General features: G+C 43.4%; 1 protein-coding gene across 1 annotated transcript in view; it reads right to left on the bottom strand.

Moving 5' to 3' along the window:
- Positions 1-7,102, bottom strand: part of HS6ST1 (heparan sulfate 6-O-sulfotransferase 1) — a 196,826-nt gene extending 189,724 nt beyond the window's left edge. The window contains exon 1 of the mRNA XM_068421208.1: positions 6,584-7,102. Coding sequence (XP_068277309.1) covers positions 6,584-7,101 — 518 coding nt within the window. The 5' untranslated portion in view covers position 7,102. The remainder of the gene's footprint in view (positions 1-6,583) is intronic.
- Between the last annotated feature and the right edge of the window lie 11,035 nt (positions 7,103-18,137).

Here is an 18,137-nt window from a genome sequence, read left to right as displayed (position 1 = left end):
ATGTTGGCAAGGAGTCATCTAGGAGCACAAAGCATGGGCATTGCACACAGATATGACTCAGATAAGGCACATCATCAATTTCACTTATGAAACGAACTCACAAAGACATTTTCTTAAATAACTCCAGGCCTGCACATCCTGAATTACTTTCTAAAAGCAGGTCCCAGGTTACACTCCTCCAATTTCTACAATAGGCAGCCAAAAATTTCTGTTGACTACTGAACAAACCCATGAAGTCTAACCCTGCAAACCAATGAATGAAGATGCCACAAGAGGAGGCTGATCCCTTCCTCCTTCCTAGAAGGAACAGATGGCCCAGAGGGATGGCAGTATCGTAATAATCTCCAAGTTATAAAATAATCTCCTCTAGCAGTGCTTTCTTAAGAGGTAATGTGACCTCTTCCAGTTCATACCCTAAAACCCAACTAAAGAGCTTCACCAGTCTCCTGCAGGGAAGAGGCCTCGACACACATACCCAGGCACGTCCCACCCAGTCACACCAGCTGTTCTATCAGGCAACATCAAATTCACCTACTTTCAGATCACACGTTTTTCACCTAAAGCTCCTACAGCACTAATTAACTCCAATTTTCTTAAATCACACCAATTTTCTTAAATCACAGATTTCTTTCAAGATGCAACATAAAGTTCACAAGGTGGCACTGCTCAAGATCACATTAGTTTGGAAGCGAGATACGCACACTAAAATTGCTCAGTGAGTGACAGAGAACAGGCCCTCTATTTAGCATTTCAAACTGACTAAACAGGACCATTCAGCAGCGCCTTGAAAACGGGGCATGGCATTGCTTTGGCTCAGATGTTTCACTCAAGGTGTTACACACTGTAATCTCTAAGTAATTAACCTCAAAAAATTCACATGCACTAGTGTGGTGGAATACATCAGCTGTGCATTTACAGGGCACCATTCCTTAAAGACGGTTCCTTATACTGGGAGTATATATCAAAGCATCTGCTTCAGTTATTAATAAAATTCAAGACAGCTCTTTTAAAGTAATTATTTCTGAATTGTTGTTTAAAAAAGAAAAGAAAAAATAAACAAACAAAAAAGGTGATTAGCCAAGGTTTAAATCAGAATAGTATACATTTTTATTTGTAGAGTGGGAAAGGATAAGGGCAAAAAGGCAAAATCTGAGGTCAAGGTAAAGAGTGTTTGTGAACTTCTAAGCAGAAACCCAAAACGACTATGTTATGACACAGCTTTTGTTTAAAGATTAATGAAAACCAGCCAAATGCAGAGTTTTGCAAAATCAGGTTAGTGTAAGCATACAATCAGGCAGGGACACATCTAAGGACACATCCTTTTGCTTTGCCAACAAAAGAAAAAAATAGTAATTCAACCTGGTATACTAGCCGAAAGTCTTAAGTTCAGATAAATACAGTACCTAAAACTTAAGGCAGCTATTTGAAGAGTTCCAACTTTCAGCTACTTTTAGTTACTATATCAAATGTAAAGATTTTCACTACAAAACTATCCAGCCCACCAGAATTGTTTGGCTCTGAAAGACCAAGCTGGCTTACGGGTGAGCACAGCCAGGTGCAAAAGGTTTCAGAGCAGACTAGCAGGCCTTAAAATACTCCATGTGCTAAGGATGAGAGAGAAGAATCGGGCTACTGAAAATAGCTTTATATTGATATTTCCCTATCAGCCTTTAAGGCAAACTAGTCTGAGTCGAACTGGTGAGTGGAAAAAATGCCCCTTGCTCCCTGCAGTCAGGTATGTCACAACCCCCAGCACACACAGATCCACAAAGAATGATAAGCCCAAGCTTTTAAAAAGTGCTAATATTATAAAAATGATTTGGTAAAGCCTTTCATTCTCAAACAGTTGGTCTCTTGACAACGTGTCTCTGCAGCTCCTAAGCACACATATAATAAAAACCTCATCAAGAATAGATCCCTGCAAAGGGACAGATATGTGGTCGGAAGCTGTGAAAGTTCACACTTCAGAAAAATCAAACTAACAAACTGCTGAGCCCTGTTAATTGTTCCTTTTTTAAAAAAAAAACAAAACAAAACATAAGCTGTAAATAGCTTATCAGAGAGATTCTAAAACTTGGAGTGATCTGTTTAACAGCAGGTTTTACTAACCTGCCATAGATTTCTTACATAAAAGTATGTGGAGTACAATTTTCTTAATTTCTAAAGCATATGAAATCTTGAGAAAAACATATTGAAATTGGAAGTGTGCACATGCTTTTAAAATCACTAAGAAATACTTTTGTAAATTTTTTGTCCGTAGATGAACTCGGAAACCAAACTTCTATGACAGACTAGCACAGAAACACATATACAAAGCCAAGACCAAGCTTGTGCCTTGAGGCAGCTCATTAAAAAAAAAAAAATCTACCTGGTGCCTGAAACAGCGTAACAGAAGGCAGCGCATGTGTGTGAGCTGGGGGGGCAGGGAGTCAGCAATGCCCTTCCAACACTCTACCAAGTACATGGGTTCTCCACAGCAACAGGCAGCTTGCACAAAACATAGTTTTAAAGGACCTGTACGCCTTAAAATCCTTTCCACATAAATAATGTGTCTTCAGGAAAATGCCAGCTTAGATGCTCTTTTGCTCATGAAGCAGAAGCCAGTATGATAGCAACAAAGCCTGGTTGTTTGGGGGTTTGGTTTTGTGGGGTTTTTTTGAGAAGAGGTAGGAGAGGAAGCATGCAGAATTCCTTCAGTATAATTTATTTATTTTATTGTTCCTGCAGCACATTACATCAGAGTCGAGCTCACGCATGAAGTGTCCTACAAGGACAACTTCAGAACACCTAGCTCTGCCCTTGTGTCGGGAGCACGGAAGGACACAGCCAGAAGGACACAGCCAGAAGTGCACTGAATCACATTTCTTCCAGGGGCTAACGAGGGAACCTTTCCAACACCTCTAAGGACTTTCCTTCAGTCCTCTAACAGAGGAGACAGACAAGTTACTAGTGGATCACTTCATAGATTTTTCTAATTCTGGAAGTCAAATGAAAGAACTGAGTTTGGCTTTTTTTCAGAATCAACTGAAGAGATTAGATCTCTTGTAGTTTTAGGTGAGACAAATTTAAGGGAGCAGTTCACAGAAACTGCTTAGCCTTTGCTTTCTGAAAGAGCAGCATGATGACTCAAAGCACGCATCCTAGTATTATCTGCTTTTTAAAAACAGTCTTCTCCAGCAGTTATTTACACCTAACAGTACAAGGAACAAATAGGCCTCCATTCCCAAAAGCTTGGAATTTGCCCTCTACTAAAGCCATGAAGAGAACTGCAGCTAAGTGACTTAACTGATAAACATAGCCAGCTTCAGAGTTCCTTGGAGCCCCAAGTTTTACAGCCCCCAAACAAATCAATCTCTTTCTTTTACTGGCTTTGTATAAAATATAACATTTGCTTCAAGAAGTGCTTGTCCAGAAGTCTTCTGAATACAAAACAGGGAAAGTCACTGGCTGGGAGGGGGAACAGGAACCAGTAGTTTGGTTTTGTTTTGTTTTTTGTTTTTTTTTTTGAAGAGTGCTGACCCATTAGAGCTAAAACACTCATCTGTAACTGCCTACTATATTCATAAGAAAGAAAGAAAGAAAGAAAGAAAGAAAGAAGAAAAAAATTGCAGTCTTTGGCAGTCATAGGCTCCTAATCATTAAGCCTAACACAGAACAGCAGAACAATAAAAAGAGCAATTGCATTGTAAATTTATGTACCATGCACAGGTTATGGAATGTAGTGCAATAGGGCACTGTGCAGTGATAAAACTGCATTCCTTACAAAGTTAACAGCTTTAAGCTCATGATTTGTACATGTGGGCAATACTGAATGACCTTCACGCTTTCCAACATTCACTAGAAGGCAGATTTATTTGTAATCACAAGTCAGCTGTTTTGTTTTGGGGGATAAACATAGCATTGGAAGAACAAAGGTTTAAACTTTGCATTAAGTAGCAAATGCAGAGGCCGGTACATCAGGTTTAAAAGCTGAATTTGAAGACTGTAGTCCAAAACCCAGAGTGGATAATACTAGAATCTGAGTGAACCCTGCTGGAATGGGTGTTTGCTGCTCCTCTTTCTTGTGTGTGTTTTTTTTTTTTTTCTGTAGAGAGCGAGGTATTTTCATAGTTCAGTTCCACTATAAACCAGTAGTCTCTCTAGCATATACCTCATGTAAAAACATGTCCTGTTCCAACATAAGAGATCCAACGTTCGTTGACAACGGGGAAATAAAGTTGCATTGCTCTTAGTGTAACAGACGTAACACAAGACTATCCTTTTTCTAACAAAAAAAAAAACCATCAGATTTCTATTTTAAACAAGTGTTGCCTTTCTCTTATTCCCAGTTATCTTATATGTGAAATAAATAAGAGTTTGGAGAAGGCGCCTACTAAACTGGACTGCAGCACAACAGAGCAGTATCCTAGGACAGTATGATTAAAATAACCAGCAGCTGTTCATTGCACCAAAACCATCCTCAGGATACGATGAACAGTAAATTCTGGTTTTTGTTTAACAGACCAAGGCAATAAACCTTAAATTATCTACAAGTTCCACATCATAGTTCTTACACTGCTGAAAATGAAGTTCTAATTTAGATTTAAGGGAAGTAAAGAGACCACATTAAGCATAACTATTTCTGGATATGCAGAGACATGAGGGAATGGGACAGGATTAATTATCAGAATCAAGACAGTTAAGAAGCATATAGTTCGTGACGTTCCAAAAGAAATAGCAAAGAAAATCTTATTTACAAGCATTTGAGGGGAGGCTTCTGGTTCGCAAGTTCCTATGAGTTGCAATAAGGAATGTAATCGCTACTTCACAACCTGAAGTGCTCTTCTCTCAGGTATCTATGCAAAAAAAACCCCAACAACCGCTAAGTAGGATGAGACAGTTAAATACTGAACACACAGCAGATTTTAGTACAAAATTGCCAACGGAAACTCACAAGGCTCCGAGACAATTCATAAAACCACACAGGTCTTTACATAAGGTTAATGGTTTGCTAGCCAAGCACCAAGGTTCATGAAATGGGTAATTTTTTGTTTCTTTTTTAAATCATATTTGAACTTCATGCATTTTTTCCTTACAACACTTCACTAAAATCTCAACAGCAACCAGACGGGCTGAGGATATTTTACTTAAAGGTGTTTTCAAGCACCTTATTAATAAAATAAGAGACCAGAAGAAAGCCTGAGTACTCAGCCCTGTCGATACATACTTCAGTTTGCTGCTCGTGGGTCAGGCAGCATGACAGCAATCTGAGCACAGTACTTGGATGACTAACACTGAAACGGGTTGAAAACAGCAGCAATCATGACAGAGACAATAAAGAACCCTGGCAATCGCACACAGCTCCAATGAGAAAAATGATTAAAAATGGCTTTTAAAAAATGTAGAGAAAAAATAGTTATGATGCTAAAGCACACTTTCTTAAAGGCCACTTTTCACTAAAGGGATTATGCATGGTATTAATAATATGCATATAAATGAAGCATATGGCATAAGCAAATGTTAGCGTAAGATCTTGGACACCTTTAAGAATGAAACTTTAAAGCAAACAGATTAGAAAGTGTCACAATAAAAACACTGGTATGTCAAGGAAGGCGTGCGTGGTGTTAGAAAAACAGACATCAATTAAAAAAACTGTCTCCTGAAACAAGAGAGACAAAGGTCTATGGAGCTAAAATAACATAATCTTTGGAGGTCTTAATATAAGCCACTGTCTTTACCAGAGTACTTCAAACAGAAAATTCCTCTGAAGCTTATCATTTACTGAGACCAAAGTAGAGAAATAATGGGATAAGAGAGCAGAGATACATTGGGTGTTCAACAGGGATGCACCAAGGAGTGCTTCAGGATGGCTCTCCCTCTTGCCTGGTGCACAGATGAGGGAGACCCAAGGAACATGTACAAGGTAGCTCCTTTCCCTAAAAGATTTCCCCTCAGGTCTCCCATCAAAATAAGCAGCAAGGAACATAGGAAAGAGTGTTTAAAGGATGTTTTCTGCAATGTGCAAAAAACTATCAGACAGACAAGGAGGGTAAGACAAGGCGGTAAGCCTGAGGACTGGTGAACTGGTGTGCCCCTCCTCAGTTGCACTGGAGCGGAATTTCAGCTGGAGGAAAAGGGGTGCACAGGTTAGGGCAAAACTGATTACAAAGGCAAGCTTAAGACTAGGGTATGCTGCAATGCGTGCTAAAAGGTGGCAAGCGAGGTTTAAGATAAAAGCTAAATGTTTAGAAAAGAGAGTAAGTGGCACAAGTACATAGGCTTGCTAAGGGGTCCGCAGAGGCTGCTAGAGCAGAAGACCGCGGGCTGAGGGTGCAGTGTACTAGGTACGTGGGAGGGAAAGAGCAGTATTTGCCTGGGAATGCAGAGGGAAGGTGCAGGGCACAGCCTGGAGGACGGGAGGGGAGGACAGGTGAACCGGCTGAGGAAAGGTTCAGGGCAGGTTGGGGCACAGCACGTTAGCAGCATGCTGCCACGCACAGGGAGGGTGGGCTCAACAGCGGCAGGGCTCGGGCGAGCGGCGGCGGGCGGAGGGTGCGCGGCCCCGGGGGCAGCGGGGAACGGGGAGCCGGCGGCGGGCCGGTACCTGGGCGTCTTGGCGGCGGCGCTCTCCCGGCGGTCCAGCACTCCGGGCACGCAGTTGGTGAGCTCGGTCCAGTCGGCGTGCAGCCCGCAGCTCCAGCCCGTGGAGAAGCGGGAGAAGAGCCAGGTCTCCCGGCGGTTGGGGCGGTAGCAGGTGCACTTCTTCTGCCCGGGCCGGCAGTCGCAGGGCACCTCCAGCCGCACGTTTTGAACCAGGTGGCGGCCGAAGGTGGTGCCGCCGGTCTTCTGGATGTGCAGGAAGACGATCACGTCCTCGCCCTTCATGTCGAAGGCGAGCTCCCGCTCCAGCTCCCGCACGGGGAAGTAGTACTTCTTCACGTAGTGCGGGTCCGGCGTGGGGAAGAGGTCCAGCTCCTCCGAGTAGGAGCGGCCGCTGGGGGAACCCAGGCTGAGCCCCGGCCCCACGTACTGGTACAGGATAAGCATGAAGCACACCGAGACGGCCACGATCAGCAAGAACTTGCTGGTCCTCTCAACCATGGTCCTTCCCGCACGCTTCATGTGTCACCATCTCCCGGGGCTGCCAGCGCTGGGCAGACGGCGGCGGGGCCGGGGGGCGGGCGGCGGAGCCCGGCGCCTGTGCCAGCCGCCTCCCCCCGCTGTTCCCCGGAGCAGAGCCTCCCCGGGGACGGCGGGCCGCTCCCTGGGTCGCCTCAGCTCCCCGTTGTCCCCGCTCCGCCCCGCCGCGGGCAGCGCCGGGAGCGGGGCAGGGGCAGCCCGCAGCCAGCCGCTCCGGAGGGGCCGCGGCAGAGCGGCGAACTTGGGCGAGAGGAGCAGGAGGGGGGCGGAGAGGGAGCGAAATGCAAAACCAGCCCCCTCCCGCCCTCCGCCCGCCTTCAGGAAGCCAACCCCATCCCGCCGCTGCCTCCGCCGCGGCGCTCCGCCGCGCGCCAGCCCCCGCGGCACCGGCGCGGCAGGGCCCGCCCCCGCCGCCGGCTGCGCACGGGCTCGGCCGGGAGCGAGCGCTTCCTGCCCGCGCCGCCCCGCGCCCGGCATGCACAGCGCCGCCGCGCCCGCACACACCGAGCGGCGGCGGTGCGGCGAGCCGCGCTCCGCGCCGCTCTCGGGCGGAGGCTCCGCCCGCAGCCTCGCCCGGCCTCGGCTCCCCGGCCCGGAGCTGGGGGCGCAGCCGGGAGCGCTCCTGCAGACCCGGGCGGGCTGCGCGGCGGCTGCGGCTCCCTGGAGCGCTCGGCTCTCATCGCTTTCAGGGGCAGTCTTTATGTGCCGCCTTAAAATTGATCCCAAACAGCGAGCCGTGGAGCTCCTCAGGGGCTAGACTTCTACTCCCTTTTTGAAACAAGAATTATTAGTAACAGGAAAATTTGCATGGAAATAGGGGTAGGTCTTCCCACATGTGTCTGCTCCCGCTGCGGCCGCCACATGGGACACCACAAGCCTTTAGTTGCATTGTTGCAACTGGATGCAACAGGAAAATGTTCTGGTCACACAGAGGACGATGATGTCTGTGGGCAGGAAGGAGCCTGTGCACACCATCAGCCCCATAATTTGGAAATACCAGTAATAATAGGTCAAGTTGAGGCAAATATCGACAGAGGTGTTATTTGAAGGAAACTTTTCCCAGCGAAATGCTTTCTGCTGCTGTTAGGCTGCCTCCCACCCAGCAGCGGTGCTGCTCCAGAATTCATTCGCAATACAGTAGTCTCACAAATGAAGCAAAACGTTGGAAGACCCAGGCACTGCCGCGCACACCGCCGGCATACAGCAACAGCCTCTGCAGGGCAGTAGTTAGCAGGCTGAGGTGCCGTTGCAAGGAACAGTACAACAAGGACCTACAGAGGCCGGCTGGTGTGCTTACAGCCAGGCTTCATCACCTTACCCCAGCGGAATCCTCTCCGGAAGGTGCAGGAAGGGTCCAGCAGCTGGTCTGTCAGCTCAGCGCCCAAAGGCAGGCGGGGTTCACTGCCCCAAAGCGTCCAGGCAGCCCCAGAAAATCACCGTCTGGTGCCTCTCCCCGCGGCCTGTAAATGGAGGATGAGACATGGCCCTGTGTCAAAGAGCACAGGGAAGCTCAGTGTAGTGGCAGTCAGGCTGGTACTTCATCTAGACATGAGTTACTGTCTATGCAGAATTAATAATATGAACAATTGTTAATTTCTAGCAAAAAAGTCCCTCCCGGAAATATGGTATCTCCTGTAATTACTGCTGTTGGTTTTCCTAAGTTTCCAGTGCACTTTAAAATAGAAGTTACAACTAGATTTTAGCGCTCTGGCACGAAAATATTCCCTTCAGATTACACGTTATAATCCAAGCTGTGTCTTAAAACGAGTGTAAGGAAACACATGCAGATGAGCCATTGTTAAACACTGGGTCAAATTTATAAGGGCTTAAGAGGAAATGAAATCCCAGATTTTCATTTGAACACCATGACTGATAAACCTGCTAGACTCCGAGATGGCTGCATTACTCACAAGTTGTGGAGCCCCAGTGAGTTATGCAGTTCTTCCCAAACAAGTAACAATAAAATGTTTATAGCACCCAAAAGCATCATATATTGTGTTCAAACAATTTATTTTGTTTGATATTTTCCTCTTAAAAGTCTGCTTCTGATTTTCCTCTTTTCATGTAGGCTAGTAACTCCAGAAACAATGATGTCATTCTTATACACAAAGTTCAGCTACATCCAGAAGCATAATATAAACCCAATTTAAATGTTTGAGATTTATATTATGATTTGGGAAATACAGGCATATACGTGAGGTTTATATACATGGTTGGACTATACACTGCAGCATAAAAAAAGCAGAGCAGATTTTAGGATTGCAATGTGTTTGCCTGCGGTTATAAATGTATAAATATTTAGAAATGACAGAACTATGAAGAAGTCACCCATTAATTCCAGTTACATGAGCTATTTGTTGTTAATGAATTGTTCTAACTGTAAGATATAAAATATTTTGGCCTTTTTCTTTAGTTATACAGATGGAGATATTCCAATGAATTTTGTTACTGATTTACAGTTGTGGTAAGTGTAGTGCCTGTTAGTTTGTGAAAGAACATGCTAAAATACCATCCATGAAAGATAAACAGACCACAAAGGAAAATACAGTTATGGCTGGAACTCTGCTGTTTTCTTTACTGCAGCACCTTCCATCTAGAAGTGGGGGATGGCAAACATGCTGGAAGTGTAGGGAGGGCCTGTGCCCTTCTGATCTACACCCACCCACACAAGTACACAACATCCTGCCTAGGAGACACTGCAGAACCAAAGCTCTGGGATTAACACTTTCATTTTTACTGAAATGCTGTGGAATCCTTCCCTGCTAATTCTAGATGCTGCTCTGAAATGCTGGTATTTCAAAGGTGCTTGCAGGTATGACTCAAGATGACCACTTAAGCAAATACTTAAATCAATCCCTGTTAATACTCAAGGTAAAATTCCACTGAAGACAATGATAGAGTAGTTCTTTGCTGCATGGAGAGTTAAACAGAAAGTACTGCATCAGTACTAGTTTAGACCAGCATGTTTCTTACATCAGAGAAGATCTGAGTGGAGTTAAAATAACAAGACCTACACATTCCCTGGCCCTTCCATTGGAAACAACAGTGGAAAGAGATGAGAAATCAAAAAAATACAAGTTGTTACTGCTACCTCCTGTTGCCTACAGTTACTGCCTGCTTGTTCTCTGAGTTCACCTAGACGATGCATTTAGCCATTATCCATCTTTCCAAGCTGAATCTTCCCCTCTCAGGCCAGACCTCCCTAGGCTTTCCTACGTCTCAGCTGGGATTCATCACAGTAGGTCTGACTAGCTCCAGGAGCAGAACTCTGTTTCCTGTGAGGCAGTGAGAGTGACAATCTGCAGTCACTGAGTTGCCTAAAAACTAAATGTTTACATAGAACAAAAGCATGTTAGAGGAAAAACACATTTGTATTTTTATCTCTAACCTGTGGACTGGGGGAGATGCATTTCAGATTTCCTCTCTCTGCATTCTTCTAGGCAAATACAAACAGAAGACACCCTCCCCACCCTTAGCCCACTGAAAAAGGTCTTTGACACCTGGGTGTCTATCTGATCCTTTACATCCTAGTCTGGAAAAATAAATTTCGCAATCCATTCCTGGCATAAATCCTACCCTCAGTTGTCTAACGGCTTAACTTGCAGTCATTCAAGTGTACTGGGATCTGCTGTCTGTATGTGCTGGTTTGTGCAGCCCCCAGTGAGTCACATGGAAACTGATGCTGCACTCTCCCAAACGTCCCTCATTCCACAACCAAGCCTCAGAGGGCGATACTCCATCTCTGAATTCATAACATTTTACATCGCCTTCACGTCCAGCACAAAGGAGGTTACATCAGCCACAGGGTTAACCATCGCAAGCAGTTCAGGTATCCATGTAAAAATCACACCAAAAGCTGCAGGAACTCCAAAGTCAACTGACTGAAGGTGTGTTCTATTTAAATCTGTACTGATGCAAGCTAGGACTTTAAAAAGTAGCAGGAAAAATAAACCACATCTTAGGTGCTAGGAGATTAAACCTCCACATGGACTCCACGTGTTCGATTCTTTCAGTATGATTTCCGTTATTCTGTGCTTGACACTAGACAGAAGATCAGTTTTAGCAGCGGCTCAAATTCTGCTCATTTATACTAACATAAAACGGATATCTAGTGACTTTCCACCCCAGATCTATGTCAGACTGAGCAGAACCTCTCCTAATACAAGCAAATTGAGAGATTATGTTTGGCATTTTCACAGGAATCATGTTGATCTAGGAGTATGAGTTCCATTGATTTTCAGTGATTTTCTCATGCCTAAGTCACTTCAGGTACATTTGAAAGGTCTGTTGTTTTTGTACATTCCCTCACAGTAGCCCGTATTTGTGAAGGCATTAACTTTGAATTCTCACTACAAAATAAATCAGATTGAGGTCAGGTTTATGCTCGCTAAGTTACCTAAGCTGGATCTACACTCATCCACTTTCCTAGTCAAGAGAAACCTATACAGCTAAGCCAGCACTCAGGATTTATTCATTGGAAGACATTGCTAGGAGTGAGATACAAAGACAAGAGATCTTCTGACAGATAACAAGAAATAAACACAAATGCAGTTGAGAAGTATTTTATCAATGCTTGCTGCTGGCCACTGGATGCCTCAACATGTACCTTAAGATCTAATAAAATATTCTGCTTTCTATCCCACAGGGGCTGTGCCTTCCCTGCAGAGAAGCTGAGAGCAGTGGCTTTGGTTTGACTTGGAATAAGCTGTCCCGTTACAGAGCCATACTGGCATACAGCAAGGAGCAGTACTCTGTGTTCACCTGGGACTTGTGAGGGCCTCGCCTTGGTTCCCAGCACAGCAGCCTGTCCCTTTCCTACTCTTTCCAACTACCCGCAGAATGCAGGCACTAAGGGACTGAGCCTTCAGACGGTTCAGCCTGCATCCCCGTGGTTACTGACAGGGAGAGCATGCAGCACTTAGGCTTAGCTCTTAGACCTGTAGGATGTAAATTACTAACACACACCTGAGCTCAGAGTTTATATATCTGCAGTTAGAAATCAGATGAAGAGCAACATCTGAGTTAATAACGAAGAGAGGACAGACTCAGACATCGTGAGCGTACAGCTGATTACAGAAAGCCTCCATGACTAAACAGCAGTAGGAAACATGTAAACCACATACCACCTCTGCCACCAAAACCTCAATGAAATACTTATCTCAAAGCCTAATAAATAAATAGTAGCTTTATTAGACAGGGGAAGTCTAAAGGCTTCTCGGCACTAGTTTGCTGTGAACTAGTACAACTTAGTTAAACAACGCAGTAAAAAAATCCTCTTTAAACACTTGCAAACCCTAAGAAATATCTCAATAAAGGCACCTTAAATAAAACTCTAGTACTCACAATTAAGAAAAAAGTGTATTTACTTTGTTTCCCAAGGATAAGCTCCCTGTTCCCCCAAATAGGCTGAAACAAACCCACTCACCTTGTCTATTCCAATCTAGATTTTTTTTCCCTGCTCCTTTAGGAAGAGTGGGCATGTGATACTCTCATTTGCTTTGGTGATATGCATATGTACCGTATACCAAGGGGCTCAGACCTATAGCAAAGCGTAGAACAGGAGTTTCTAAACGTATTTTGCTCATCTGGTGCTGTTGCAGCATCAGTAGCAGTTCCCAGCCATACACACCTGCACAGAGTGGCAGCACTCACACACCATTTTCCTGTGATGCTCATACTCCTAGTTGGAAACCCATAGCAGTTTTGAAGCACTGGTGTAAAGACTGTATGGCTTCAGTATTAATGCTGTAGGTTAGCCACAACACCACAGGGCTCTCACACCCAGCGAGGTGATCACTGTGCTCCCTGAGTACAGCACAGTTCCATTTCAGTTAGGGAAGCAGGTACTGAAGATGCCAAAATCTATCAGACCTGGCAAGGCTGGTTCTGATTTCAGGCTCCTGCACTACTTTTTTTAGGGCCACTGGAAAGGTCTGCTGTTTGAAAGCTACCAAAGGCAGTCTTAGAAACCCTGGCAGGAATCAAAACAGTGAAGCCGCTAACAGCTGTCCTAAACAAAGGGAAGTTTAACTTCAGCAGCTACAGAGATCAAATCTGAGTTTTAGAACTACCTTCACTGACTATGTGGTTATGATATCATCCCACTCCCTCCTCTCATGTGGATGCTGTGGATCTAAACATCTGTGTCTTAGCAGGAGGTCAGCATATGGCTGGTAAGACAGACCTAGTGACATAATGATTTTCTTTTCTCTCTTGCAAAGGGAATATGGTTGAAGCAGATCCACCCTGTGAGCCTCCACTTGCAGCTCACTGGTTTGAGACCTCCTGTGGACAGACATAAGCAAAAGTTGAACTTGCCAAAGCCGCATGTACATGCTGCCGTATGATAACTGCAGATGGCAGACCCAAATGTCTGTCAGGACCTTGAAACATTGGAAAGACCTTAGCTGATCTCTCAAAATATACAAATTCCTACAAGTTTAAGCAGGGAGTTGGGACTGCAGCTGAATTTATATAGTTTCTAAGGTATTAATCCATCTAAGGGAGGAGTTTGTGCGTCCACAGAGAAGGCACAAGGTGCCAGCTGCTCCTTATTCAAGCTTTTTTTCCTACTTGCACTGCAGCAGCTGCAAGATGATGTATCTGGGCTCGATGGAAAGGACAGGCCTATTTGTTGGTGGCATATTATTAGCATTATTACCCATTTGTACATGGGGATTAAATAAATGTAAGGGGAGCTTGGGTTCTACAAGATTTCACTTCCCCTCGACTTTCTCTCATGCAGCAGCTGTCCACTGTGACATGCCTGTTAGCAGGGAACAAGTGTAACCCTTTCAGCCTTGCTCTGTAAAACCCCTCAGAACACAAATGGGACACAAACACTTGCCTTCTGGTAAGGACATTAATGTGACATGTATCTAGAAACACCAAGAGAGCGGCCTCATCATGGAAGTCAGTCAGTGCAGCCAGCAAAGTTTCTGTATGTTGACTCTGTCCACACCCGTAACAAGTATCTAGACAGTCAAAAAATGCTGCTGGAATAATTTCTGAATGAACAGCTTAGTAACTTTCCGCAGCGACCTGAAGCTTAAGATTGGCTTATGGCCAAGCTTGCTGGCATGGATTTTTTGTGTCATAAATATTAATCTTAATATTATTGGAAATATAATTTTCTTTTATTTTTGTGCTCTTCAGTAAATGCTACAATGCACAAGGAAGATCCTTGTCTCTTTGCCATTGGGACTTACATAAACATATAAATGTCCTGTTAACACATGCACTGTTTCTTAATGTTTTATATCATTGTTTCCTTGATCTTGATCAAAAAACTGACAACTCAGCTTGGAAATTGCATTCTAAAGCAAATGCACTTACAGGATTTTGACTTGAGATCTCTGTGCGATCCTCCAGGGAAAGAACTAATTAGAACAGGCATTCATCTTTCCTTGCTGATGTTGTAACATAAATGGTGAACAGACAAAGCAGGGATGCTAAAGTGCAGGAGAACTGAGATACACGCACAAAAGTAACTAATCACTTTCCCCTTTAAGCCCCAAATTAAGAAGCTACGTAATGAAGTGAATAAGCTGAAAGCTAGAAAATAAACTGGGTATATAGCAATCACATGCTTAGAGATGTGCAGCTAAACTGGAAATGTGCACGATTCAGCTCTTTGAAGGCTTTTACATAGAAGTCAATCACCCAAGAAGTGCGAGGAATTTGAAGTGTACTGCTTAATAGATTTTTTAAAAAAAGAAAGTGACTGGCAAAGCCAAGCTGTGGATAATCACAGCCTCTGTCTTGCGTCCACAGGATCAGCTCTTTCCATTATGCTTCTTCTACAAGCAATGTAGCAGAAGAGCTGTAGACTTGACCAACAAAAGTCTGAATACTTTCTGAACAAATAAAAGCTGGTTTAAAAATCTCCTAATGTGAAAAAAAGTGCAGAAATAACCCCCCCTCCCTTCACCTTCGCAATACTTGGAGCACCATAAAATTATCTCAGTGGTAAAGGAAATGGGAAGAAGTTCACATTCCAGCTGCCTCTCTGAGAACCAAGAGAGCCAGGGCTTCCCCACGCTGCTGCCATACGCCGTGCAGTGCGGATGCCCAGCGCTGGGCAGTGTGCTTGGCCGTGGCTCCAGGCACTCCCAGACCTGTTGACGCTGCAAACTGAAAGGATGTTCCACAGTTGGTTTTATCACAGCAATTGTGATTGTCAGTATCTTACCAAAACGGTTTTTGTAAAAGATACCAAGTTAACACTTGAGAGCATGAAGAAAAGGCATTTCATGAAGATTGCAAGACCAGAATTAAGTCCGTAACATTTATAATTAAAGAAAAGCTACTGTAAAAGGAGCTCTTGAGCATTAAATGTTTTTAGGTCACAGCAACAGGAACATTGGCAGAAAAGGCTGAAATGCCAGCAGGCAAACAAGTTCTTGGTTACAATTAAAACAGTGGGGCCGATGTAGCGTAGTAGGGCTGTAGTGTGAGGCTGGTTTCCTGAACTGAATGTCAAGTTTACTTTTTTGAGCTGTTCAGTCCTAGGTGGCACTTAATCCCTTTTCGTACCTTGCCACAGGGTAACTTACCAGAGAGGTAAGACCAGTGATCTACCCAAACTGTACCTGATAGTGGCGTCTTAAAGTTTCATCAGATAAAAGAGTGACCAGCTCCAGAGTGGATCATCAGTTAAACCTGATACAGGCACATAGGGGAAATGACTGTAGACCCAGCACAGTCTCTGGAGTGAGGGCTTATGTATTTCAAGCTTGATCTACTTAAGGCATTATACATAGTATATCAATCTCTTAATTTTTTTTTTGTTTGTACACTGAGCATCAGTGATACCCGGTGGCAGAGTTTTCTGCCTCTTCAGTTTTTATATAAATAAAAAGTCCTAGAAATAAGCTTAATACATACAAATGCAGGACACTGGTATTACAGTTAGTTGGTATGAAGAACTCAAAAACAAGAGGAAAAGCAAAAAAAATTTGAGCCTACTAGTCTACACATAACAGAAATAGAGAATTAAACTTTTAAACACCATAAAAATGTATTATCTTATTTTAGTGAAAATATAGAAGTCCCAACTACCCTTTCACTGAGTCTCACAAGACAAGTAAGCATAAAATTCTGTATGGTTAAAACAAAGCAACCGAGCTACACTGAACTTGTGCTGAATTTTGTCCTAGATTTGACTCCTAGACACTGACAATTTCAGTGAAACTGATTCCTCCCTGTCACTACAATTCATCCAGCTTCATACTTCCATTTAAAGATGTTTGCTGCAATAAAAAAATTTCCTTCCTCTTTCTCCTTTGTCAGGAGGAAGAAAGATTACGATCAACAACGGTCTGCAGCCAGAATTACTGGAGAGAATTCCACATCATTTCCTGAGAGGATGCAGTGCTACCTTCTTTATTGTACCACTTTCTAACCACTGGATGATGCTGGATAGAAACAGGAGAATTTTGAAGATTTATTCATCACCGACAGTAAAATGGGAACTAAGCAAGACCAGCCAGTCCTGCCAATTTGTGCATGTTTTAAAGAAAAAGAACACATGCACTCTGCTGTAGGAAGCCCAACAACCTATTTCCTGTAAAATATGTATCACAGAGAAGGAGAGAAACAGAATGTATGGATAGCAACTTTCTGTTAATTTCACAAGTTTAATCTCTCTCTCTGCTACATTTATCGTACAGTTGTTAAAACAATTGGAGTTTTAATATGGCTAGAGCCTTTTCTTTTAATTAGCCTTTTTAATCTCTTCTTTTTTCTTCCAAGTTGGTAAAGTTTTGTTTATCACCAATTAACTTCCTTGCTTAGACTGCAGAGAGGTTTAAAATATTTGTAACAGAGGGTACCTTGCTGAGGCTTTGTTACAGACAGTGCAATGGGTCTGTACCAATGATATAGGCTTCTGTATACTGCTTTAATACAAGACGCTTGTCCGTGCCGTTTTCTCAGGTGGAGCTGATGTGCATGGACTGTGCTCTGTGATGAAAACCTAGCTCTAATGTTGCTTTCCTTCATTAAGAGAGTATTAATTTGTAGTGAAAGGAAATGCCGCCTTCTTGTTTGGAAAAGTGTTACAGGAATATTCTTAGTTAAAAATGGACAGGGCAGCATTTATGAAAATATGGAACACTGTTTCAAGAACAATGACTATTTCAAACTTCGCTTTATAGATTTGACGAGAATTTTCATGGAAAGGCTACTGAAGCTAGAGGTGAGAGATAATTTTCTCTAACACTGTCTGAAACAGATACAAGTACCTGTTTCAGAGAGAGATAGTTATATTTTCCATAGGAACTGGACAAGGTTGGGTTTAAGCACTTCTAACAGTACATAAGATTCTGTTGTGGACCAAACTTAAGTGAAAGGTATGCTGTCTAAGAAATGGAAGAAGAAAAATTTCTCTTTCCAGCCAGAGTATTAAAGCTTTCCACATATCTGTCTTTTTGGTAACCTCTGGGAAAACAGCTTTTGAGAACACCGAGATAAGAATCTCTGAACAGAAACAGACTGCCTAATACTATTCTTACAATGGAGATAGCCTTAAATAAAAGGAGTTCACACATGCTAGATCCCGTTTAAAATACAAGTATTCTTTTTTCTAGTTTGTGCCTGGCAGTATAGTGAAATGTAATAGTTCCCCGTGTGGACACACTTCTATAATAAAAGTGATTTATTTTGGAATAATCAGTTTACTGAGTAGTTTGTTTTGGTATACCTTCTCTCCCCGCAAGCTTTTTTTCTAGAGCCACGTCCATACAGAGAACTATTCTGGAATTCTTACAGTGGTGATTTACTACCTATGCAGACATGCTGTCAGCTTATTTAGGAATTGGAAGAAATTATAGAAGTGCTCCATTTTGAGGGAGAACCACTTTATGAGTGACACGTCTTCTGTTTTAAGGAGCATAGCCCAGAGTTTGGGGCTTTGTATCAATGTTAAACTATTGCATCAGTTCAGAAAAGAGACTGTCAGTTGGCTAGATATTTGCATTGAACATTGAAATGCAAAACAACAGGCAAAACTAGGGCTG

The sequence above is a fragment of the Nyctibius grandis genome, chromosome 32, assembly GCF_013368605.1.
Source record: "Nyctibius grandis isolate bNycGra1 chromosome 32, bNycGra1.pri, whole genome shotgun sequence".
NCBI classification, from domain to species: domain Eukaryota; kingdom Metazoa; phylum Chordata; class Aves; order Nyctibiiformes; family Nyctibiidae; genus Nyctibius; species Nyctibius grandis.
Note: the sequence above shows the minus strand (reverse complement) of the source record. Positions and strands in the feature narration are given on the sequence as shown.